Source organism: Peromyscus californicus, unplaced genomic scaffold, assembly GCF_007827085.1.
Source record: "Peromyscus californicus insignis strain IS unplaced genomic scaffold, ASM782708v3 Scaffold_3__1_contigs__length_106647218, whole genome shotgun sequence".
NCBI classification, from domain to species: Eukaryota; Metazoa; Chordata; class Mammalia; order Rodentia; family Cricetidae; genus Peromyscus; species Peromyscus californicus.
The window spans coordinates 76,689,112-76,715,873 of NW_026294551.1; the positions used below are offsets into that span (position 1 = coordinate 76,689,112).

The following is a 26,762-nucleotide window of genomic DNA, read 5'->3' on the forward strand; positions in this document are numbered from 1 at the left end:
AGAGCCATGTGTTCGAGCTTATTCTCAAAACCTCAACAACACCCTTGTCTGATGCTTTGATCTTTGCTGCTCTGATAGGTTTAAAGTAATCTAAGTGGAATTTATTTGTATTCCTGTTGTCACAGTAACTGAGCATCTCTTTGTATGTTTTAAGGAACATTTACATTCCTTTTGCCCATTTCTCTAGAAGCCTGTTCATAACTCGCAGGAGTGCTTGGTGCGTTTCCGTGAAGTCTAGTGTTAACTTACCTTTCCACCCCCAAAAGATTCTTACCCATCCTCCAGTCATTCTGGAGCTCATATCCTAGTTTATTTCCATTGAGAGTTCCACACATACTGTCGTGGGGTCCACACATTCCACTTTCTGCTGCAACACTGTGACCTGCTGTACCTCCGTCAGTCAATTAACAAATACGATTTAGACATTGCCTCTGTCAAGTGATTTTCTGAAATGCAGTCAAACTGTTCACTATCTCCTTTAGCTACAGACTCTTTGGGGCTTAAAAAGAAGATAAAGTAATATGTTTTCCAAGCACACTAAACATCTCCCATGCCCTCTCCTGGAAAGATGGGGAAGGGGGCTTTGGAAGAGAGCTCACAGGCTGGAGATAGTGAGACAGTGCATGGGACCTGGAGGACTGATGCTTACCGTGTGGCACTTTGTTCTTTCAGAGACCAGGTCCTGCTTTGGAGCCCCGGGTAGCCTGGAATCAGTGATCCTACCTACCAAATGCTGGGATCATAGACACACACCAGCATGCCCAGCAACACGTACTTCTTGTAAACAAATCTAAACTGTTCTGTTCCATTCTCTGTTTTATTTTGTTTTGTTTTTTAATCTAACATGATTTGGGCTTATAAATTATTACCTCACTTACAAGGTACACATGTCCACACAAAAACTCAGTGATTTTCCTTGAACAAAAATGAAGGAAGAAAATGGCTGTCCCTTGAGAACAGGAGAAGAACTGCCATGAACTTGAACCTCCAAGAACATACAGAAGGGCAGGTGGCAGATGCTGCCTGGTTCCAGCTTCTTGCTAATGGGGTTATGAGGTCACCAGGGCAGAGGTCATTTTACACTCCCAAGCTTTTCATTTGGAATCCCTTACCTTCTCCCTCTGTCCATCTGTCACTGTTGTATTACAGTGTGGTGGTGTTGGAATGCTTCTGTCTGCTTTAAAATACTCTCCAGTTTTGCTCCCCTCTTCTTTTTTCATGCTTACTGTCTTAAAGACACCTCAAGTCTCATGGAAACGTATTACTTCCGCTATGAAACTCTTCTGTTTGACACATAGGAAAACCAGCATTAGCAGCTTGGAATCTTTTTTCCCCTCCTGTATTACTTTTTTGGATATTGTCTATACTAATATCTATTTCATCTTTTTCAAAAAAAATGAGAGGATTCAGCTATTGCTTTAACTCTGCTTTTTGAATTTAACATATGTTCTTGTTCCTTTATATAGACCATCTCTCTTCTTTATTAGTGACTACAGGGTAGTCACAGGATGACTAACGCATTAATTCAACCATTTATCTTGTTTTTTCTAGTGCAATAAGTAACACTGTTGCAAGCATCCTTTCTCTCATATCTTTATACATTTTGAGCAATATATATAGTACTCTTTTTCTGCCCCTTATTTCAAACCTCAGCTATGCCCCACTGATCTGTGTTTTTAATATTATTCTGAGAAAATATGTTCATAATTTGAGTAAGAGAACCGCAGCAGTTGCCCTCTGAAAGTTAAATGAGAATATAGTTCTCTTTCTTTTCTCTTGTAAAATTCTCACCTTTTGCCTAGTCGGGGTGCTACTGTTGAAAAGATGGCCGACCTTAAAAGAAGCCAGATGCTTTTCCCCACAGCCAGCCTCGAAGTAAACCACAGAGTGAAACATGGCTGTCGTGAAAGCCGGAGACTACACCTTGTGTCTGAGTGAGAGGTCTTGTGGAAACAAGGAAAGAAAAGCAGGCAGATGGGGGATGGGCTGCAGTTTCCCAGCTTACAATTGGTGCAGCTTTGATACCTGCCGTAACTCTACCCTGGCTTCCAACCTTATGTGACGAGGTCCAGCGAAGATGGGCTGCAGAAGAAGAGAAACAGCCACAGCCAGTTACAAAGTGCACTGGTGTTTGACAAGATGATGCCTTTTTCTCAGAGACGATAATGGTCTCATCTTTCCTGGGGGCTTCCTGCGACATAGGTCAGCACTCAGCATCTCCTCAGTGCCCAAGGACCAAGAGAACTACAAAGAGGGAAAGACGTGAGCTGCAGGCCCTACACCCACCTGCCCAAGTCTGATTCCAGGTCCCCCCAACCCCAAGCAAGCCTCACATAAGAGATGAAACTACAATGGAGAAAACCCCCGAAGCTATTTTAGAATTGCTGTGAGTGGGGAAAATGGTACCCCCTACATCAATCAATTAAGTTTTATTTCCTATGACTTCAGGCTTAATGCCGTGGACCACTGCGAATTTTCAGATGGAACAGTAGGTAAACTAGACCCAGAAGGGGTGTTGAGCAGGACATTTGAGATGCCTTGTTAAGATCCCGATCGCATCAAAGCGTTGAGGGTGCTGTGGGTGGTTCCTCTCACAGTCTGATCCCAGGGAGGGCCAGCAGGTAGCCACACGCAGAGGAAGCTGGGAAGCCACCCTTCTCATGATTTTGTCCTCATTTTACAAGTTACTAGGAAAACAAATGACCCCCGCTGTCAGAGTTGTCATTCTCACGGCCAAGTGTGACTATTGTCCTCCCCAGTGATGTTTCCTGATTACATATGTCCCATTTTTTTTTTTTTTTTTTTTTTTTTGGTTTTTTGAGACAGGGTTTCTCTGTGTAGCTTTGTGCCTTTCCTGGATCTCGCTCTGTAGACCAGGCTGGCCTCGAACTCACAAAGATCCACCTGGCTCTGCCTCCCAAGTGCTGGGATTAAAGGCGTGCACCACCACTGCCCGGCGATTACTTATGTCCTAAAAGAACATTTGAGCAAAGAAAATATGAACGCATAAAGACAAAAAGGGCACAGGCTTCATTTGTGGACAGGAAAAGGAAAGGAGGAAGAGGAAGTGAGGAGCATGTGAGTGACAGTTCATCACTCGAATGACTTTAATTTGACAGTGTTTTTAAGTAGTTGTTTCAGGTCCTCTGAGTTAGCACAGTGACTAAGGAACCATTTTTTACCACTTTCATGAAAACAAGTTATATCAGAGCTGGAAAGGTGGGATAGCAGTTAAGAGCATTTTTTTGCTCTTGCAGAGGATCCAGGTTCAGTTCTTAGTACCCAAATGGTGGCTCCCAAATCCTTAACTCCCTCCAGTCCCAGGGAATCTGATGCCCTCTTCTGACCTCCACAGCACTGCACACATAGGGTGCACATGCATACATACACGCAGGCAAAACAGCCATACACATAAAATAAATACATCTTTAAAATATTTTTAATACAAAGTTATTAAGAGGTTGAACCCTTGGCCGAAGGATGTGCAGCTAGTAAGGAGTGAGTCAGAGTTTGAACCCTAGTCTGCCTGACTTGGAAGCATCCCTTCTCCATTCTGCTCTATCAAAGTATAGAGCAGTAATTTTGCTGTTTTTCACACTCAGAAATGTCCTCTTGAGGGTGTTTGACATGTAACTTCTTTTTGATGTATCCACTGGGCACGCAGTGATGGATCCAAGGAACTGCCATGCTGTGTGTGTGTTCCCAGGGAGCACACCTGAAACCCAGCGTAAGTGCTGAACAGGCCTGTGCAGCAGAAACAGTGCTCCACTAAGCCATGGCTGTAGGAAATAGGCCATGCAACTAACACACATCGAGTTTGGGTCATGAAAGCTTCCTGTCATCATCGAAGCAAGAACGATAGTCCAAGATGTCTCCTCGCTATGAATTAAGGAAGCTGGCCTCCCTGGGCCCCAGTTTTCTCATCTATGTCATGGAGAAACAGTACTTTGTTGGGTCACATTGAATACTATGGAGAAAGAAGTTAAAAATATTGTTGACTTTTCATTGTTTCCCCATCTTTCTCTGAAACTCACAATCCCACTCTATTTCGTATAAATTATTGATTCAAAAGAGGGTGTAAAAGCCACTTGCACAGTCTTTTGCAGTTTTGTACATAAACCAGTTTATGGGCTTGAGACATAAACTATCTATATTAATCTGTGGCGACAATGTAGCACTTTTTAAAAATTTATGTTCTTGTGGTTTTTTTTGTTTTGTTTTTGTTTTTTTTCTTTTGGTTTTTCGAGACAGGGTTTCTCTGTGTAGCTTTGCACCTTTCCTGGAACTCGCTTTGGAGACCAGACTTGCCTCGAAATCACAGAGATCTGCCTGCCTCTGTCTCCCAAGTGCTGGGATTAAAGGCATGCGCTACCACCACCCAGCTGTTCTTGTGTTTTTATTATGACTTTTTTAAAATTTCATTACTTATTGTACATTGTATTTTATTATGAGAATATTTTCATACAAGTATATATTGTGTGCTGCCTATGCAACTCCCTCTCCTCCCCCTCCTCCTCCCCCTTCTCCCCCTTCTCCCCCTCCTCCCCTTCTCCTCCTCCCCCTCCTCCTCTCCCTCCTCTCCCTCCTTCTTCCCCTCCTCCCCCTCCTCCTCCCCAGTCCCCTTTGTTCTCAACACTTTCACTTCTACTTTCATTTCATATATGCATACATGATTTTATGTATCTATAAAATCTAGGAATCGAATATGAAAGAAAACATGTAATAATTATCTTTCTGAGCTGCCTTCCTAGGGTTGTCTCCATCTGCATCCGTTTCTCTACAAATTACATGACTTTGTTTTTCTTTGTAGCTGAAAAAAGTTCTGTTGTGTATCTATCCAGCCTTGTCTTGACCCTTCCCTCTGTTGATGGACACCTTGACTGAGTCCATAACATAGCTGTTTGTGAATAATGCTGCAGAGTTTCTCTGAGATGTAGTGACTTGGAGTCCTTTGGGTAAACACCCAGGTACTGCTGGCTCACGTAGGAGATCGACTTGTAATTTTTAGGGAACCCACTGTGTTGACTTCCATCATGGCTGGACTAGTGTATACCCTACCAGCAGTATATAAGGCTTTCCTTATGCCACATCTTCACCTACATTTCCCTTATTTGTTTTCCTAATGACTGAGATTCTAACTGGGGTGAGATAAAATCCTGACATAGTTTTAATTTGGACTTTGGTGAGAGTTAGTGAAGCTGAACTCTTTTTTATGTGTTTAATGGCATTTGAGTTTCTCTTCCAGGAACTTACTGTTCATCTCATGATCCCGTGTATTGGTTGGGTTGTTTGCATTCCTGTGCTTGAGGTTGTTTTTTTTTTTATAGTACTTGATACATTTTATATATGCATCTTCTGTTAGATGTATGGCTGGCAAAGATTGTCTCTCAGACTGTTTCTTCACTCCGTTAACCATAGCCTTGACTGTGCAGAAGCTTCTTAATTTCGCAAGGTTTCATTTGTTGACTGCTGGCATTATTTCCTGAGACAGTGTAGCTCTGAACATGGCAACAAAAGAGATACTGCTACCCAAAGTCGTGTGACCTTGTGTGGTTCAGACAGTCAGAATAACAGGGAAGAGTGCAGACAGGCTGTCATGGTCTCTCCCTCTTCTGGTGGCTTTTGTGTGATTTTCTTGGCAGGCCTTCCCCTGATGTTTTTCAGAAATAGCTTGGTAGTTTGGGAAGATTGCAGACAACCATCATTTCCCAGAGACTGAACTGTGTTTAACTCCTGACCCGCTGCTCTCATTGACCGGCTGGGTAGGGAATGTCTATGCCTACTGTTTCCCAGATCAAATTGTGTGGAATTCTGGGAGCCTGACAGGACAGATGGATGGGAGGTGGGGACCCAAGCAGTTTCTAGGGACCAAGAGTGAGGTTAACAGTGGACAATCAGATCTCTCTGACTGAAAAGGCTTATCTGGCCGACAGTTAAGGAACAAATGTCACTTCAAGTCCATGTGTGGAACAAATGGATACTAGGAATCATCTGAGCAGAAAGGAAGAATCCTCCTTGGAAACTGTGTGAGCACTTAAATGTGGCTAGTTCAAGGTGAGGTGTGTAAAAAATAGAGGATTTCAAAGGTTATAACTAACGAGGAATTGATCAATTTTTATGCTTAGTTTGAAATGATAATAATTGAGATGCTTGGGGTTAAATAACAGTTATCAAAATTAATTTTATTTGTTGCTATTGCTTTTCTGAATATACTTATAGGAAAGAAATTATTTTGAGAAAGGGTAGCCCTTGGCTATGTAGTCAAGGCTGGATCCAAACTTGTGGAAATTCCCCTGCCTCAACCTCATAAGTGATAGAATTATAGATATGATGCCTAACTTGAAACTCCATGTACAGTTCACATTCTGTTTTGGTTTTCATTGGGCACTGCAGCTTCTGAACTTCACACAGAATTTCCTTTCACCCTGTCTTTTGACTGCAGAAATTATTTCTCCCTCCACGTCGTGACATAACTGCAAGAGGAGGATTGATTAGCACTTTTCTGCCCAGGCATTTTGCTCTAGGGCAGTGATTCTCAACCTTCCTAATGCTGTGACCCCTTAACATGTTGTGGTGACCCCCAACCCTAAAGTTATATTCATTGCTACTTCATAACTGTAGTTTTGCTACTCTGACTCATAATGTAAATATCAGTGTTTTCCAATGGCCTTAGGTAATCCCTGTAAAAAGATCATTGGACCCCAAAGTGGTCATGACCCACGGACTGAGAACCATTGCTCTAGTGACTCACTTAGCGTTCACCCCTACCTGGTCACCGACAGCCCCTGCTGGACTTCCTGGTCTGTCTCAAAGGCCCTCTCTCCAGAGGCCTGTCCTGATGACATCTACCTATCCCATGGTCTTTTCAGCTCTTGCTTCTTCTTTCTGAGCTCCCAAACTTAAGAAGGGGTTACATCCTTATAAACTTACTATGAGCTGAACCCCAGCATACCAAACACCACAACTTAGCAGTGCAGCTCACTGCAGAGAGCCTAGTGCCCACTCTCATGATCCTGTGGCTACCCAGTGGCTGTGGCCTTCTGCCCAGCAGTATGACAAGACTATCGTATGAGATATCACTGACCTAGAAGAAGATTAAAATTCAAATGTTGAAGTTTAAGTTTCTTTTCTTGATGGATAATTGATTTAGTTTTTAGAGGTATGAGCTTTCTGTATAGACCAGGCTGGCCTAGAATTCATTATGTAGAGAAGCCTCCTTCTTCTTCTCCTTAAGTGTTGGCATTACTACAATATTCAACTATTTATTTTTGAGGCAAGGTCTTGCCGTGTAGCCCAGACTGGCCTGGAACTCTCAATCCTCCTGCTTCAGCCTGCATAATGCTGTGATTACAAGCATGTACCATTATGCTTGCCCATGAAGTTTGGTTTTTATACCATCACAGAGTCAAAAACTATAAGTGAAACCATCGTAAGCGAGGGCTGTATATGACCCCTATGAGAGAATGGACAGTGTTCATTGTTGTGGAATATTATTTTAATACATGTTACATTTGTTTATACTATGGAACATTTGTTTAATGTTGCAAAGATGTGTAGCATTCTTTTGTGTTGCATTTGTTTAGCTATGTGAAGCTGTGTTACTTTACCTGTCTAAAATACCCGATGGTCTAATAAAGAGCTGAACAGCCAATAGCAAGGCAGGAGAAAGGATAGGCAGGCAGAGAGAATAAATAGGGAGAGAAATCTAGGAAGAGAAGATAGAGGAGCAAGAAAAAGGAGAAGGAGAGGAGGACAGCAGGGGCCAGCCACCCTGCTACATACACAGCCAGCCTCGGAGTAAGAAGTAAAGAAAGGTGTATAGAATAGAGAAAGATAAAAGCTCAGAGGCAAAAGGTAGATAGGATAATTTAAGAAAAGCTGGCTATAAACTAGTCAAGCTAAGGCCGGGCATTCATAAGTAATAATAAGTCTTCATTTGTGTATTTATTTGGGATTTGGGTGGCAGGCCTGCAAAGAGTAAAAAGAAGAAAAAAAAACTGACTACAGTTCATTGCTTTGTTTACTGAACTCAGAGCAATTCCCTGTTCATTGTAGGTCTTCAGTAAAAATTTCCAGAATAGCCAAACATATTAGCTTTAAATCTGATTGAGATTGTTTAAACTGGATCCAGTATGATGCCCTAGCCAAGGAAGATAAAGAATCAACCACTGTGCTAGGCATTGAGCATACAGCACAGAACTCGGTATTTTGCAAAGAGAGAGGAGTTGTTAGGCAGAGCAGTCCTGATACTGGTGTGGGCCTTCTGTCAGGCTCACCCTGAAGAAGTAGCCAACACCCAGCGGCCCGAGCTCACCAGTGGCCATGGACCGCAGACGGTTATGGGACAGGAAAGCCTCTGTGAACCTCTGCTTCTTCAGTGCAAACTGGCAGTGCCTGAGGGCTTTGAGGATGGGCCACGTTGAGACTCTTTCCTAGCAATGGAAGCTAGAGTCTGCAGAGCCTCTTAACAGGACTAGATTACCAACGCAGCTGTGAGGCCGCTATGTAAATCGGATGCTTACTTTTTGTGTATATATGCCCTGCAGTTGTACAGGGGTAAAACAAATGCCTTGGGGAGATGGCAGCATCAGTAAAGTGCTTACCATGAAGACCTGAGTTCCAATCCCCTGGCAGCCATATATAAAGAGCCGGTGGTGGCAGCATGGGCCTGTAATCCCGGCACTGGGGAGATGGCAAGAGGAGGGGTTCACAGGCTAGTTAATCTGCTCACTTGGGAACTCTAGGTTCCGTAAGAGAGTCCACCTAAGAATGTAAGGTCGAGAGCAATTGAGGAAGATATCTCATGTCCACCTCTGGCTTTACACACACACACACACACACACACACACACAAACTCCCGAAATAAACATATAAACAAACAAACTGTTAATCTTGGCTGCCTCAGGATCACAAAGAGAGGTGGAATAATGCAGCCCTGTAGATATTAACTTCACATGTAATTTTCTATATTGTTTTGCTTGTAACTATGAATAGATTTGTTTTTGTATTTTAAAAAAATGAATAAAGCAGTTTTGCGAAGAAAATTTGAAAAGAAACTCCACAAAGGTTCCCTGTATTCAGTGGGGTCTGATTCGCACATCTTAACTATTTTCATCAGTTCTGTGCCTCAGCTAGTAAATGAAGATTGATTTCCAGTTAGAAGATCAAAAGACAAAGACTGATTTCTGTTCTGGAGAATCTGATGGTGTATAACCCCCAGTGCTAACCAAATCTACCCAAGAATAGTCACAATTCTCTTGGAATAGTTGGCCCTTCCTTAACCTCTTTATAAGGTGCCCTTTATTAAAGCCCCTGTTACAGTTTATTTAAATCACCCTTTCTCATTCTCTAACCAACCCCATGAGGCAGGAACTGTCCTCACAAGCTATAAATAAAAAGGTTCTTGGAAGTTGGATGCACTGCCCAAGTTTGTGGTGCTAACAAGAGGCAAAGCCCAACCTCAACCCCACCCACTCCTCCACTCTGGTGCTGGTTTTCCACCTTCAGAAAGGATGGCATCTAATGACGTGTTTCACAGATGACTCCATAGTTGACTGAAACTAGTCTCAGTGGCAGCCACATTCTAGGCCCCTGAGAAGGGCCCTGCCATCCAAAAGCCTTTCCCAACTCGCCTTCCCTAGAGCCTAATAGTTCCACTAATGGAATGTCTTCACTGGGTAAGGTGACCCGTCTCCTAGGATCCACTTCCTGAGAACAGTGACATTTAGGTAACATTGAACATCATTGTCAAACAAGACACTGTCAGTTCTTCAGACAACACATCCAACAAGCTTCCAAAGGACTGAGGCATGGGACCGGTACGATTTTACAGGGAGGGCGAAGTGGGTTACAGAGCTAGGAGTATGCCGCAGGCGTGTTACTGTGGAACTTTGACTAACTAAGAGACACGGGAAAGCCAGATGTGACAAAGGCATGACTATAGTGTACCTCACTACCCTGTCAGGCCTGAGCACAATTTCTAATGAGGTCATAGCACAGAGCATGAAATGTCGTCACACATGTGGCTCTTTCCCCACTGAGTACACAACCCATCTCAGTCATGAGTCCTACAAACATTGGTGTGTATCAACAGGACCATGGTGTGTATCACTGTGGCTGACTGAATAGACAATCAGTCCCCATCATGACCCTTCAGAGGCCCTTCCCCCCAAGAGTCTGCTCAGAGTCCCTCTCAGACTGAGGCAGGAGGCAGCTTCAGGATATCTGATTAGAAGCCCTACAACTGGCTTCCAAAGGGAGGGGAAATTACCTAATAGTAAATTTCTGGAAACAATCAGAATGAAAACATTGTCTCCTTTCTCACTTAAACGGATGGTATGTCTCCTCACAGAAAAAGCGCACGTTGAAAGGCTCCATCGAACTTTCCAGAATCAAGTGTGTGGAGATCGTCAAGAGTGACATTAGCATCCCATGCCACTATAAATACCCTTTTCAGGTAAGCCCATCAGGACTACAGTGGATAGCTTTCTGTCCCTGGGCCATGGTTAGAATCCTCAGCCCTTGTAAAAGAAGATGGGGGAAAGATGGCTGTCACCCTTGCTGAGAGCTTAGACCAAGGCCACAGGAAGGGTTGTGTGTTGTTCTTCCAATCAGGGACATTCATTCATTCATTCCAAAAAGACTCTTAGAAAGGTTCTTGCTTTCCTGTAGTGCTGAGGATGGGCCTATGGTGGGTCCCCACTTCGGGATGCCCTGCTCATCATGGACTCCTGTGTGTTTCTAGGTCGTGCATGACAACTACCTCCTGTATGTGTTTGCGCCAGACTGTGAGAGCCGGCAGCGCTGGGTGCTCACCCTTAAAGAAGGTAAGTAAACTCCAATGTTATTGAGTCACTGGAACCTCAGGCCTGTGCTGGGCTTGGGCTCCATGAAGGAGCACAGTGATATCTGTCAGCAACTGGAGTTTAGAATTGTTCCCATTTGCTGTCAGTCAATGCCTTGCATTTTTAAGACGGGCCCATGAGCAGCAACAAGGGTAATTTAAGGATTGGCCCAATCCAGCCCACTACCTGATCATGTAAGGCTCCAAGATAAAAACAGCTCCTGTGTTTTGAATCATTTAAAAGGAATATAGCTGGGCGGTGGTGGCGCACACCTTTAATCCCAGCACTTGGGAGGCAGAGCCAGGCGGATCTCTGTGAGTTCGAGGCCAGCCTGGGCTATCAAGTGAGTTCCAGGAAAGGCACAAAGCTACACAGAGAAACCCTGTCTTGAAAAACCAATATATATATATATATATATATATATATATATATATATATATATATATATAATATATAAAAGCATCCACATGAGACCATTTTGCCTCTTGGCCATTCAAACCAAAAACCTAAAAACTTTACTATCTGGCATTTTAAAAATGTTTGCTTACTCTAGTAGAGCAAGAAAGGGTAGAGTGGGAACCTTTCTGGTTAGATCCCAAGGATTGGCATCCTGGCTCTTCCTTGTGCTTTTGGGCAAGTTCTTAACCTCAGTTTCCCTGGCTGTTAAACTGGAGAGGGGAGGGGAGTAATAGAATCCCTCCACAGAGCCGCAGTGGGTAAAACTCTTAGAGCTAGCAGCCGTGGCCAGTGCCCAGGAAGCATTAGCTTGTTTGTTTGTTTGTTTGTTTGTTGTTTGTTTTGAAACAGAGGATCATGAAACCTAGTCTGACTTCCAATTTTCTAAGTAGCCAAGGCTGACCTTGAACCCTGACCTTCCTGCCTCCATTTCACAAGTACTACAGTTACAGATGTGCACCACCATGCCCAGTCATCCAGCATTTCTTTATTCACTTTTTCCTGGCAGCACAATTAGAGCCCACACAGTGCTTAAGTCCATGAGATATGCAGACATATCTTTCTGTAGTGAAAGTCCAGAAACTGCCAGGTGTTAGTGTTTCAACCGGACCTCTGTGCATCCCTGTTTCCTTGGCTATAAAAGACATCCAAGCACAGCCATAGGCTGTTGTGAGACTCAAATGAGTTAGGACGCAAAAGGTGCATTTGAAAATTCTCACCCCCAAACAGTACTGGCTCATCATTACTGTTCTTTAGCCTGAAATCCCCTGTGTATCAGGAGACCTGTCTCTAAGGAGCTGTGAGGAGTAAGGAAGCAAGGCCCTTCCTATGTCTAGAACCACAGTACTTCTGTCTGAAAAATAAGGCTAAAGTGATGTTATAGGCTTCCAGGGTCAGATGAATTTCAAATGGGACAGGAACCAGCAAGCGATAGGCAAACTAGAAAGTGCTGTCAGAAGTCCAGTTGCCGTAGGTGGAAGACAGACACTAAGCCAAAACTAATAAAGAGCCCCAGCTACAATCATTTTCCTGTATCTTTTGTTGTTGTTGTTGTTTTGTTTTGTTTTTCAAGACAGGGTTTCTCTGTGTAGCCCTAGCTCTCCTGGAACTCACTTTGTAGACCAGGCTGGCCTCAAACTCACAGAGATCCACCTGCCTCTGCCACCCAAGTGCTAGAATTAAAGGCATGTGCCACCACCGCCTGGCATTTTCCTGTATCTTATACCAGTTTTTTTTTTTTTAATTCAAATGTTAAAACTGGAAGGAGCTCTAGAGATTAACTAATGTTGGAGTTTTTCTTGCTTTTCACTAGCAAAGTCCCTTTTATTCCTAAGAAATTATACTTCAAAGCCATAGCCTAAAGGGAATAAAAGCAAATTTATAGGTCCTCAGAGCAGCTCGGTTGGTGGAGAGCTAACCTACCATGCATGAAGCCCTGGGTTCTAACGCCAGCACATACGCATTTGACATGCTGGTGCTCACCTGGGATCCCAGCACAGGGGAGGTAGAGGCAAGAAGATCTGGAGTGTAAGGACATTCTCAGTTACATGAGACCTTTCCTTCAAAAATAAAATAAAATAGCAAATTTGATGTCATACAAAGTGAGAGAGATGGAAATTCCACCCTCTCAACTTTCTCCTTAACCCCTCAAGGCTTCATTGTAGAGCACATTCATCCAGTTGAGGACATAGCAGGGAAATCTGGGGAAAGTGAGACTTATATGAGGGTTCCCCAGCCTAGAGACACACAGCCAAAGGGAAGCAGATCCAGAAAAGAAACTAGATCTGCTGCTGACTGATTTAACCCAAGCTCCCTCAATAAACAACACAATAAGTTGCCTGACTAACCTGGTTAGCACTCAGGACTCGCCTGCCTCAGGGTCCCGTCTTAGTGAATTGAAAGATTGGTAATGCTTGCAAAACTGGCCAGGAAATGAGCCCCCTGTTGGTACAAACTTTTACAGAAACAAGGAATAACAACAGCCTGGTGTCCAAGTATCACCCCAATTTCTGGATGGATGGGCGGTGGAGGTGCTGTTCCCAGTTGGAGAAGCTTGCAGTAGGCTGTGCCCCCTATGACCCAACCAAGAATGGTAAGACATGGGGAAAGAGACAAAGAGGGAACCATCTCAGCCTCCCGTCCACAGGGTGTGAGAGACCGAAGGCAAAATTCTCTAATTCCAGAATTTTCACTGGGGCACCTGTGTCTACCATCTCTTTCATGCTTTTCCGTGTCGAAGCTCATGCACTCCGAAGTGTGGTCCTTGGTCAACCATCTATGCTACCTAGGAGCTAATTATAAGTATTAAAAAAAAAAAAAACAACTCTGGTCCTGCCCAATCTACTAGATAAAAGTGTCTGTGCGGCACTGGTAGACAACAGTAAAATCTGAGAAGTACTGCAGTTGGGAAATTTGGACAGTCCTCTTAGACCTTAAATTATAGAGACAGCCTTAAATACACAATATTTCCTTATTTCTTTTAGTGACGTCACACCATGCATATGTCTAATTATATAAATTCAACTCCAAATGCTTGAGGGAGAGAGAAAACTTCTCTTAATTTTAACCTTGGCTTCTTCCTGCCTGGTCTCCAGACTTGCCCTTGACCTGCTCAGTCTCAGAGGAAAGGAATCCGTAGTCTAAATGCAAAGTTAAAAAAAAAAAAAGTAAGCCCAGCCTCAGGGATTGGAGTGTGTCTTAATTTTTATCTAATGTCACAGTGACTTGGGGACACCTCCAATGAACTGTAGCTCTACTCAAATGCACTTCCATAACACTGTGCTTTGGTTCTTCACCGCTGTCTTAGATAGAGAGTGATGTCAAAGAAATGGCAGCCTTGAGCAGTTCAAGGTCACACAGTTAGGAAGGGATAGAAACAATTAATTCTCTCACTTCCAGCTTTCTCATCTCTCAACCTCTCCTACCACAGATACTGTTTCTCATCCTGTGGTTTTTGCTGTCCTAACACAAGGCGGATATAACACACAGTTGGGTTTTCCATGGTTTCCTGACTCACAGCCTCTCACAGCCATTTTAAAAACCACTGCTTCTCACCTTGCACTTGGGAAAGAAAGAATCAAGGTCATCAGTCTGTGGGCCTTCATGAATAATATTTAGCATTGTGGAGGTCAGTGCCCACTCCTTCGTGCTGTTGGTTCTGCTTGCTGTACCTGAACAGGCAGCACAGAAGTTTGATTATGGATTGCCTGGAGGGGTTGGCAGATGCCTGACTCCTGAGAGGGACCCTGCCCAGAGGCAGAGCTGGTCTCTGATTCCTACCAATACACTTCTGTGGACCCTTGTAGGGATCACCTGGCAACCTGGGGCCCTAATGTCCTCTGTTCTAAAGTGGTACCAGAGGTCTCAGAACCCTAAGGTGATGTCATCACCTACTTCCCTTCGAATCTGCTTCCATTTTGCAGGTTTCCCCATGTAGGCTGCAGGGTTCCTCAGCAGGGTTCACAGATCTTCCCTCACCCCGAGACATGTGACTGAGGTGTGAGGAGCGGTTTGAGTAAGTTGACTGCACTTGGGAAGGGCTGGTCTTCAGCAGCTCCTCTAGGCTGACCCCAGTAGCTGAACAGCTCTCAGCCATGGCCGTGAGTGTGAGGTGCAGCCATTTGGCTGATAACTTTGCTTTTGCACAGCAACCCACTGCCTTCTCTTCTGACTTAATTAGCATCACTCACTATGGTTTGGGCAGGGTTGCAAGCAGTTTGGAGAAGCATACTTCACTGTGCACAAAGCACATCATATTCCTGGAGTAAAGGCTCACAGCGTTTCTTGTGCTGAATACATTGACACCGCAAGGTCTATGAGCATAGGGCTTTGGAGTTTTGTTTTGTTTTTTTTTTAAAAAGGTCCCAGCCACATCCTTTTCTTATTGTGTAACTTCGTGTGTTCCTTTAACCTCTCTCTCTCTCTCTCTGAGCCTCTCAGGTAATTTCTTCCTAAATGGATAGAATAATAGGCAGCTACTTCAAGTGACTGTTGGAAGACTCCTCAGGGCAGTACAAAAGCTCTTCGCACATTACCAGCCCTTACCGAGCTCTCAGTAACTGGTAACCATGTCTGTTAGCCTTTCTTATTTGTGATGGGAGCATCCAAGTCTGCACTGCTGCAGCATCTGAGAAACAGCAGAGTGCTTGAGAGGAAATGACCTAGCAACACCTATCTGCCACCATAGACAGCCCTAACTACATCCCATCCCCACAGTACGCACAAGAGAATAGGGGCCAAAAGAGCAAGATCACCAGAGAAAGTGACCAGTCACAAGATCACCGGACATAGAAGGGGCTCATTCTAGTTAATCCAGTATCCTGGTCCAGGTCCCATGCTAAATAGAAACCAGACTCTGTGTGTGTGTGTGTGTGTGTGTGTGTGTGTGTGTGTGTGTGTGTGTGTGTGTGTGTGTGTGTGTGTGTTACTGACCTGTGATATAAGAAACATGGTCCATAGATCAACTGAAAGATGGAGATGAAGATAAGGAAAGCAGAGAGGGATAAGAAGAGAGAAGAGAGGCAAGACAGAGGAGAGATGAGAGCTAAATGAAAGGAGGGATGAAGACACAAAGGAATAGGAGAGAGGGAGGGAGATAGATTGATTTTGAAGGAGAGAGGTGATTTTGAAGTGAGGCATCCAGAATATATATTGAAATGCCTCAAGGCAGCTAAAAGCAGACTTCAGCCCACTCAGAAAGCACAATGCCCTCCCACCTCATCAAACCCACAGTGGATCAGGAAGGTTGTGACTCACTGTATGAGTCACCTATTCCCACTCCTGAGCTCAGAAGGTGACTTGTATTCATGGAAGTCTCTCTACCTGCAGAGAAGAGCCCAAATCTTGGCCCCTTCCCAGGCAGGGGATACAGAAGGAAATCCAAAATACTGACTTCTGGAAGTCTCTAGTATCTTCTAGAAAGGGGAATTGGAAACTAGCAAGTGTGAGAGATTAAAGACAGGTTCTGGCAAGGTTGATTCCTGTGTCTCTGTATTTCATCATCTCCTTCTGCCCCTTTTCTTCGCTCCTCTCCTTGGGCCCCTTTTCTCTGAAAGGCTGGGGTTTCGTGCTCATTTTCTTTTTCTCTTTTTCTTATTTCAGCTTCAAAGAAGCCTCTTCCTCCTACTCCTGAAGACAACAGGGTAAGTGAGGTGGGCTCCCATGTTGTAAGCTCAACTGTGATCTCTGTGTTTCTCAGATCTGTGTGCATGTGGTAGACAGTTGAAGTTGAGGTATATTTAACACTTTGGGTTTGGGGGCTATTTAGTGCAGTAGTTCTCAACCTTCCCAATGCTGCAACTCTTTAATACAGTTCCTCATGTTGTAGTGACCCCCGACCATAAAATTATTTTCATTGCTACTTCATAACTGTAATTTTGCTACTGTTATAAATTGTAATGTAAATATCTGTTATGTGACCCCCATGAAAGAGTCACTTGACCCCCCTGTAGGGGTCATGCCCCACAGGTTGAGAAATGCTTATTTAGTGGGTCTGTCCACTTAAAGGACCACTCAGGTCCTGAACTGCCACCTTGCAGTACACAGTCTACAAGCACTGGTACCAAGCTGTCTTTATGCCTCAATATAGAGCACTCCAGAGACAAATGCCTGATAACACTTTATATATTCCAAAGCACCTCCACACTTTTGCTATATATGATAAAACTGTGTCTTCCATCCACTTTGAAGGGTTTTAATTTCATATCCTTGCTTTTAAACTTAGCAAACTAAGTACCAAGGCTATTCAGGTACTAACAGGACTTAGAGTTTCTGGTGTATGGGTTTTGGAACAGTTGTTCTCCAGATATAGCCCATAAACCTCAAGCATCAGCCACACGGGAGAGCATGTGAGACTGCAGAGTCCTAAGAACACACCAAGATCCTCTGCAGCCATAACTCTGGAGGAGAGGCCCTTCATCTGCATATCAATTCTCTCCTGTAATTCTGAGATATACTCAAGTTTGAGACACACTGCTCTGTGGTAGACTGATTGACAAGACCACCAACTCTGGAGAAAAAGAAGAAATAAGGAAAGGATGAGCCCCCGCCTTCTGGTCAGGTTAAGATTGGTGCCCACATCTGGGTACTTGCTCTGAGAAAGTTATAGTTTGGCTTCCTCATGCTTCTTCATGAAGAAGGAGCTCTCTTTGTCTCTTCCAGCCAACACAGTGATGCCTCAAAACTGGCAGCATCCTCAGAAGGGAAACTAAATCCTCCAGTCTCAGGTTAACTTTGAGATCTCTTCCCAGCTGACCCTCTAACACCACAGCAGAGACACCCTCCCATTGTTGCAGAGAACCAGTTGTGTGCTTACACTCTTTGACCTTCTGAGTACGACTCCAACAGCCTCCTTGCAGGTGTGGCTTGGAAGCCCACTGCCCTCTCTTTTCCCCTGTGGCAGGCCCACCCAAACCTACAGCTCTCTCTGAAGTCTTGCCCTCCTCAGTGTTGGTGAGGGTGAAGCCAGAATGCACTGCTTGCCCATCACTTCTTGAACTGCACCATTGGAACTTTAAGGCTCCTTGGAAATGCAGCGCCTGTGGTGTTGTGAGCACTTTCCCGCAAAGGCTTGGAGCCCACATCAGTCATATGTCTAGAACCATTGCAGTGTTTCTCTTGCTCCTTGCCACTTGAAGTTGTTTATTTCTTTCCTCCCCTTCTCTGTCTCTTACCTGCAGGGCAATGGCATCTCAGCTTGTCCTATAGAGAAACAGTATTTTACACGACGTTTTCAGGCCTTATGCTATGTTCTAGTTTAATTTCTCTTGCTGTTGTAAAATAACCTGGACAAAAGCCCCTTAGGGGAGGAAATGGTTTATTTGGCTTAAATTCCAGATCATAGTGTATCATTGAAGGAAGTTCAGGCAGGCACTCAAGGCAAGAACTTGAAGGCAGGCTTGCTTACTATTCCACACAGCCTGACCTCCAACCAAGGAACCCACTGCCCAAGCCAAGGCAGAAGCCACAGGTATTTCTTGTTGCCTAGCTAGCTTTCTTAAGTTTTTCAGGCCTACCCGACTAGGGAATGGTGTTGCCCACAGTGAGCTGGGCCCTCCTACATCAATTACAAGACAGTTTCCCACAGACATGCCCCTAAGCCAATCTGATCTATGCAGTTCCTCAATTAAGATGCTCTTTCAAGATAATTCTTAGTTGTTATCAAGTTGACAGTTAAGGCTACCCAGGATCTACTTGAGGAAGACTGTGGAGTTACCCTTCAGAGGGACAAGGGTAGCTACTCAGGAGCAGCTGCCTGAAACTCCAGCTCCTAGGGATCCAATGCTTCTCCTGGCTTCTGAGGGCACCAACACTGAAAATAATGTGCCATGCACACACATAGACACACACACATGAATAAAGAAAAGGAAAAATATTTTTAAAAATTGTAAACAGCACAGTTTATGTAAACAAATACTTTTTAAGAGAACCAATCAATATGCTCATTGTAATATTGAAAAAACAGAATAACTTGTATTTCTAAATGTAAATATGGGGTGATGAGTATAAGAAAACATGATGCAATAAGCCAATGCCCAAGCCCATAGACAGAACCCATTGAATTTGGCAATTCAAGTGCAGTAAATACAGGAATGTCTTATTGATGGCTCAACTCTAGTGTTTCCATGAGTGATATGATTTTCCAAAATAGTGAACAATTCCCAAAAGAATTCTAAATTAAAACAAGGGTAAGCACCCTCAGTGCATAGGTAGTAAGTCCTGGAAAACCCAGTCCTTTTTATTGGGTAGAGGAGGAATCTAGCCTTTGGGCCTTCTTGTATATTATAAAAGTCCATTGTGCAACAGAGGCCTCCTGTACATCATAAATATATGTAGGGTCTTCACCATGTGGATGTCTATTAGGACGTTCAGAAGCTGGAAAGTCTGTGAGATACTGCAGAACATTTTGTGTTCTTCGACCTCGCCTAGTAAATACCTATAGTACCCCTCAAACTTGGTACTATCTGATTATCCCACTATGTGCTCTACATGACTCCTGTGGAAATGCACCACCATCATCTAAACCTCTGTACTAACCTTTTTCCTTTAAGGGTTAATCAGGGAGTTGGATCTACAGTAACATGGACAACATATCACTTCTATACCTTCTTTGGGTGCCTTGAACAGTTTCTCCATCCATTAGTTCTATGCAAAGCCTCAGGTCCACAGACTTTTAGCTATCTGTAGGACCCAACCAACCACCTATTTCAAGCTCCATAAATACCCAGAATTCAGTGTACTCAGAGAATTTGTAACTTTCCAACACTACATCACCTTCCAGCCAGTAACTCAATCTGTTCCCATATTTTCTTTGTTTCCAAATCTGCCACTCAGTCTCATGTGTGCTCATCTTGACCTCTGGTGGTTGTTTGCCTTATGAGATGTTCTTCATGTCATTAATATCTCATCCTATTTGAAATATGGTATGTGTCTTAGTTAGGGTTTCTATTGCTGTGAAGAGACACCTTGGCCATGGCAACTCTTTTTTGTTGTTGTTGTTGTTGTTGTTGTTTTTGTTTTTTTTTTTCAAGACAGGGTTTCTCTGTGTAGTTTTTTTTTTTTTTTTTTTTTTTTTTTTGGGTTTTCGAGACAGGGTTTCTCTGTGTAGCTTTGCGCCTTTCCTGGGACTCACTTGGTAGCCCAGGCTGGCCTCGAACTCACAGAGATCCGCCTGCCTCTGCCTCCCGAGTGCTGGGATTAAAGGCGTGCGCCACCACCGCCCGGCTTGTGTAGTTTTGATGCTTATCCTGGATCTCGCTCTGTAGACCAGGCTGGCCTCAACCTTATAGAGGTCTGCCTGGCTCTGCCTCCCGAGTGCTGGGATTAAAGGCGTGTACCACCACTGCCTGGCAATGGCAACTCTTATAAAGGAAAATATTTAATTGGGGCTGGCTTACAGTTTCAGAAGTTTAGTTCACTATCATCCAGGTAGGAAGCATGGCATTGTTCAGGCAGTCATGGTGCTGGAGAAGGAGCTGAGAGTTCTATATTTTGTTCTGCAGGAAGCAGAAGGAGACACACTCAGTCACACTGGATGTAGCTTGAGCATATGAAGGCCTCAAAGCCCGTCCCCACAGTGATACACTTCCCCCAACAAGGACACACCTCCTACTAGTGCCACTCCCTATGGGCCAAACATTCAAACACATAAGTCTGTGGGGGCCATTTCTATTAAAACCACTACAGTGTGGGGCAGAGGTATAGGTCAAGGTTTCTGCAAGAAGAAGAAAGAAGCCATGTGTTACTGTAGAGGGAGAATTGAGATGAATTCTCTGGGAGTTGGCTATGTCCATTCCCTGCCATGGGATCTGATTCCCCATTCTAATGAAAACATTGGTAAAATGGGCTCTTGAGGTACTTCCAGCCCTGGTAGCCTCTGATTTGATGGATCTGGGCAAACCAGATGGGCCAATATAGAAATCAGTAGATTTCTATGAAAAGCACATGGCTTCTTGGAATTCACTGGGATCAGAATTTACCTCACAGAGTGAAAGAAGTGCATACTGCTGCTGTTTGTACCTATTCAGCCCCGTAACCCAAACTCATAAAGAGTGCCAACTTGAGGAAGGTAGCTGCCTCTACAAATGACATCGGTGGGTGGAGTAAGCCGCCATGTTGGCCTAGTCTAAATCCAGGATCCCAGGAACTCGTCCCCTTCATATGTCTTTGCTTCGTTTGTTGTCTCTTCCCCAGCGGTCACTTCAGGAACCTGAAGAAACCCTGGTCATTGCCTTGTACGACTACCAAACCAATGACCCCCAGGAGCTTGCGCTGCAGTGTGATGAAGAGTACTACCTGCTGGACAGCTCCGAGGTCCACTGGTGGAGGGTTCAAGACAAGAACGGGTAAGACAAGTGTACGGCTGCTGTGGGGACGAGGCGACCGTGGGGAGGAATGCCCACGTCCTTCAGCCGTCCTGAGGCTGAATTAGGAAAGCAGAGCTGAGCACCGTGGAAGGGAGAGAGGAGTGAGCTCATCATTCCTCTTCTCAGAAGTAACAGAGAGGCTTCCACTTGCCATACGGAATCCCTGTGCCTCATCTTAACCCTTCCCTGTCCTCAACTCATCTAAAAGCCCCTGGACTTCCACTGGTAGTGACAGTTGGTGGGCTTGGCAACTTGCTCTGTGATGTTCTTAAGTTTTTAAATACATCTCATTGTGAAGTAAGTGGAAAGAAAAGGTGTGTGAAGGTGGCACAGAGTGGCAGTTACGTTTGAAAGTCTCAGAGATTTCATTATGAGAGCAATCATTAAATGCTGATGAAGACAACAAGTTTCTACAGATACTAACGGCCTTCTCTGGGGTTTGGAATGAAAAACATCTCATGAGCCCTTCTTTAATGTGGAACAATTACTGTGACCAATATTCTTCTATGTTGGTAGCAAGTGTTAATATTATGAAATTATTATTAATTTTGAAACCAGAAAAAGAAAATATTCTGGCACTGAAACATCACTACTCCATGCCAATATTTCATTAAAACAACAACAACAACGACGACAAAAACCACCCTAGGGTCCGGGAGCAGAGCTTAGTGCTAGTGTGTGTATCTACCATGCATGATACCCTTGGTTCAGTCTGCTACAATTAAGAAAAAAAGAATTTTAGAAAATACATTCACTGTAGACAGAAGTATACATGAAAAGCCATCAAGTCCATAATCACTGCTAATTCTTCCTTGTACTAATACTTCTTTGTGTGCCTAGACACGAGAGTTGGTCATAACAAGTGCATTTTGTGTATTTTGCTCAAATGATCCAATCTCTGCCTTTATCTTTGTATGATAATCTCTTAGCAATCTTTTCATATCAATACATACAAACTCACCCCTTTTTAATATGTGTGAGTGTTCTGCCTGGATGTATATATGTGTACCATGTGCATGATTGATACCCATGGAGGACAGAAGAGGGCATTGGATCCCTTCAAACTGGAGTTACAGGTGGTTGTGAACTACCGTGTTGTTGCTTATAGGAGTCAAACCTAGGTCCTCTGCAAGAGCAACAAGTGCTCTTAACCACTAAGCCATTTCTGCAGCCCCTTCTGTATTGTTTTGAATGAAGCTTGAGTGAAGACCTGGCAATATTTATGTAGCATGACAAGCTTTTGGATACATACATACATACACACACACACACACACACACACACACACACACACACACACATATACACACACACACACACACATATATCTCAGTTCTAACTATGGGAATGTTGAGTTATGTTAAGTCAGAGTGTATGGTTTTTTAATTTTAACAGATAATGTCTCCTAAAATTGTACCAAATTTGTACACCCCCAACAGGATATAGAAAAGCCAACACTGGCTAGTATTAAGCTTTGAAAGGGTGAGAGAAGGCTGTATTTTTCTTCATCTTTTTGTACATAGGCAGAATCTGGAGATATTTTAGGTATAATCAAGTTTAAATCTCTCATTTCACTGGTAAGAACTGGAAGCCAAGAGAGTTGAAGGGGCTGTTTACCTGCTTTCTGGTGCTGATGGGTGAATACAAAGTGATTTCAAGATCTACAAAGCTATACACAATGTAAAAAGTGTTGATAATGTTTATAAACTTTTTTATCATTTTTTTCATTTCTCTATTATTAATTCCAGTTCAAATGTGACATTTCACCTTGGAATCCAGCTTGACCTTGACCTTTTTTTGGTCTTATACAGGGTCTCATGCTGTACCTCGGGCTGGCCTGGAACTCACTGTGTAACCCAGGCTGATCTCAGATTCACAGCTATCCTCCTGCTTCAGCCTCCTGAGTACTAAGATCCCAAACTTGGGCCATCTGCTCAGTTTTTCTCATGGTTCTTTATCTGAAGATGCTCAACTAGGGAGTTTTTAAATTTTAAAGTGTACAACATTAGCTGGGAATGGTCTTTAAGGACCTGTGTTGGAAAGTTGGGTTCTTGTACCTTAAGTACTTCAATTTCCTTACTGGAAAATGATGGCATAAAGTGGAAAAATACTGATTATCACAAAAATTAATTATAGAAAATAAAGATTGAAAGGTATTTTTTCCAGTAGAGGAAAGTTTACAATAGAGTAGCAAGCAGAGCCTTTGAAGTAAATACCCATTTGTTCTTTATTATATTCTATATTCTGTGGTGGGGCATGTTGCTCTCAACTGAGCATGCCTTTGTTAATTTTATCAGCTGTTCTATTTCAAAATTTGTAAACGTCTTATCACAAATGCCAAATAACATGAGACTTTGAATTCTTACATGACTTTAGTGGATTAAATTTTTTAAATCAAGATGTAAAAGCCAGTTCTCTGTGAGTCTAAACACTTGTTTTTCATTTTACAGGCATGAGGGATATGCACCAAGCAGTTACCTCGTGGAAAAATCTCCGAATAACCTTGAAACCTATGAGTAAGATACTTTTATTTTTTTGAATCACTAACTTATTTATTTGTTCTTTTTTTGAGGCAGGTCTTATTGTGTAGCCCTTGTTGATCTGAAATTCACTAGAGACAAGGCTGGCCTAAAGCTCAGAGATTGGCCTGTCACTGCTTCCTAAGTGCTGAGGTTAAAGGCGTGTGCCAGCACACCCTGCTTCAATTGGTATTTTAGAACTATGGTACTAAAGTTTTCTCCCTAGGCCAAGCTGTTGGTTGGCTATAAAAGTTCTAAACTGTTCCTTTTTTTAAAAGTCTGCTTTATGTTCTCCTTTCTCTGATCACTAAAACAGTAAGGATTTAGCCCAAATAGGAGAAAAAGGAGTGTGGTCCGTACACTGCTTTCCCCTTTTATTAAGGAATGGTTCTCGGGGCCTTGAAAAGATTCTGTAGAAGAGAAATCTGTTACTGCGAATCCCAAGTATAGGTCACTTGAGAAAGAAAATCCTTATGAATATAGGATAAAATATCAACTGACTTAAAACATCATTAAACACAATATTGCCAATATCAGGACAACATTCAAACCCACGGGGAGTAAGTATCTGCTTAAGCTATGCTAAGTGTTTATCAATAAGCTATCACTATCAATTTTAGTGGAAATGTTCAATGTTTCTTTGATATAATTTGATATAGTGTACAAAGTACCGACCATGCATGTGTACTCCCTAGCTTGGAGGCTGGAAGATCTACACCTCCCACTTAGATCTTGTTTCTGATGGCATCCCCACTAAAGAGAATTGTGGCTTCTGGAGGCAGTGGAGCATGGAGACTCCAGGGTTGAGGCAGGGAAAGTATAAGATGGACGTGGGATGTCTTGTTGCACTAGAAAGTAAAGAACTAATATTTTTTGAAAAATTATTTCAGTGATTGAATCATGTCAAGCAGGCACAGAAGTGAGTTTTTAAAAGCTCCTGTTGACTAGACTGGGACAATTTGAGTATCAAAATAAGTAAGGATAGTAATGGACTGTAATTCATTGAATAAAATAATAATTCATAATAAATTGATTGATTGTAAGTAACTAAATAAATAAGACAAAGTTCTTTGTAGAAGGCTGACAAAGCTTGAAAACCACCATTTGTATCTCAAAGTATTAGTTAGTTCTGGTAAAATCAATGAATGTTACAACCAAGGAGTGAAATGTAATAAGTGTAACAAAGGTTTTTTTTGGACTCAAAGTTACCCCTTCCTAAAGCAGTTGTAACTACAAAATAGAGATGACTGGTAGACATTCATCTCAATATGGCTCCAAAATATTGCCTGCTATCCCTGCTCCAAACATACACAGTATGAATTTAAACATGAGGATACAGTAGCAAGTCCAAATTAAGGAACAGTCTATAAAATAAATGGCCTTTAATCTTCAAAAATAATTAAGTATGATGAAAACCACAAAAAGCTGAAAAATTGGTCCCTGTTAAAGGAAATTAAGGAATATAGTAACTAAATGTTTTGTTCCCAACCCAGTATTGGGAAAAGTACTACAATTTTGATAAAGTCTGAAATTAGATAATATATATGGATATTAAAATTCATTATTAAATTGACATTGATATGATGGTAAACAGCTCACTGAGTATTTAGGAGTAAAAGTCTACTCTCAAGAAGTACAGGAAAAATGTACCAAGGCTAATGAGACGGCTTAATGTATAAAGTGTGGGCTGTGCACTGAAGACTGAGTTTGATTCCCAAATGTGCATAAAGGTGAGAGGACAGAAGTAGCTCCACAAAGATGTCCTCTGACCTACACACACACACACACACACACACACACACACACACACACACACACACGCACACACACACACACACACACACACACACACACACACACCCATGGCAAGTATGTACTATACACACATATCCTACATGCACAATAATAAATAAATAAAATAATTAAATATACCCATCCATATGCCTAAATTATCTAGAGAGAATAGTAAATACATACACTTTGAGCCACTGGTTCATCTAGGAAAAGGGTCAGTGGGAGTTCCTTTATACTATTTTATAACTTTTCTATAAGTTGGAAATTTTTAAAATTTTGTTATTAGTGTGTGTATGTGTGTATGTGTGTGTGTGTGTGTGTGTGTGAGAGAGAGAGAGAGAGAGAGAGAGAGTGTGCTTGCATGTGCCATGAAGGACGTGTGGAGGTCAGGGGATGACTTTCTGGAGTTGGCTCTCTCCTTCCACCTCTGTGTTCCAGGGATGAACTATCACAGCAATCGCTTTTCCTAGCTGGGCCATCTTGCCTGCCCTGAAATGCAGAGGTGTGGACCCCAGTCCCTCCCAATGGGTACACCTCCCCTACCTAAGGTTCAGGGAATGTTGTAGGAGATGGGACAGAAAGATTGTAAGAGCCAGAGGATTGGGGGGGTTGTTTTGAGATTGTGTCTCCTAATAATGTCAGAAGCCACACCCATAAAGTCCTCCCCACACAACTGCCCAACTGTGAGCTGGACAAGGATGCCATGGACATGCCAAGCTGGATGGCGAGAAGCCCATGAGGCCTTAACCCTATACAAAGAACTGCAGGCAACCAAAGAAAGGACACACCAATTGGTTGTCCAGTGCCAAAGGGTCCCCCCTGAAAGCACACATACAGGTAGCGTTCTACAGACAGAACAGGTTATGTTTGGGATTCAGTGCAATAACAATTAGTGGAAAAGAGACTTTGAATTTGAAAGAGATCAGGGAGGGGTATGTGGACGGGTTCAGACGAAGGACAGGGGAGGGAGGAATGTTTAAATTATAATCTCAAATATAACAAAAAAGAAAGGGGAAGAAAAAAGAAGATAGCTAACTGTGAGCCTGGGAATAAGCTAGTAAGCAGTGTTCCTCTATCGTTTCTGCTTCAAGCTCCTCCCTAGAGGTCCTGCCTTGGCTTCCCTTGATGATGGCCTGTAACCTGAAAATGAAATAAACACCCCAATAAAAAATAAATAAATCAGTTAGTGCTCGCTAAATATGAAACTCCTTAGAAGAGTATAAGATAACCAGAAATCCCACTAGCCCATTAGGATTCTTGCTAGTTCAGTGTGACCAAGGTAATGG

At 43.0% G+C, this 26,762-nt stretch overlaps 1 protein-coding gene across 3 annotated transcripts in view; it reads left to right on the forward strand.

Annotated features, from left to right (window-relative positions):
• The window catches only part of Itk (IL2 inducible T cell kinase), a 121,470-nt gene that overhangs the window by 68,426 nt on the left and 26,282 nt on the right, over positions 1 to 26,762 (forward strand). For all 3 annotated transcript variants that reach the window (XM_052758344.1, XM_052758343.1, XM_052758345.1), the window contains 6 exons: positions 10,352 to 10,456; positions 10,745 to 10,826; positions 13,264 to 13,392; positions 16,401 to 16,441; positions 20,991 to 21,142; positions 23,614 to 23,679. In XM_052758344.1, the coding sequence (XP_052614304.1) occupies positions 10,352 to 10,456; positions 10,745 to 10,826; positions 13,264 to 13,392; positions 16,401 to 16,441; positions 20,991 to 21,142; positions 23,614 to 23,679 (575 nt within the window). The remainder of the gene's footprint in view (positions 1 to 10,351; positions 10,457 to 10,744; positions 10,827 to 13,263; positions 13,393 to 16,400; positions 16,442 to 20,990; positions 21,143 to 23,613; positions 23,680 to 26,762) is intronic.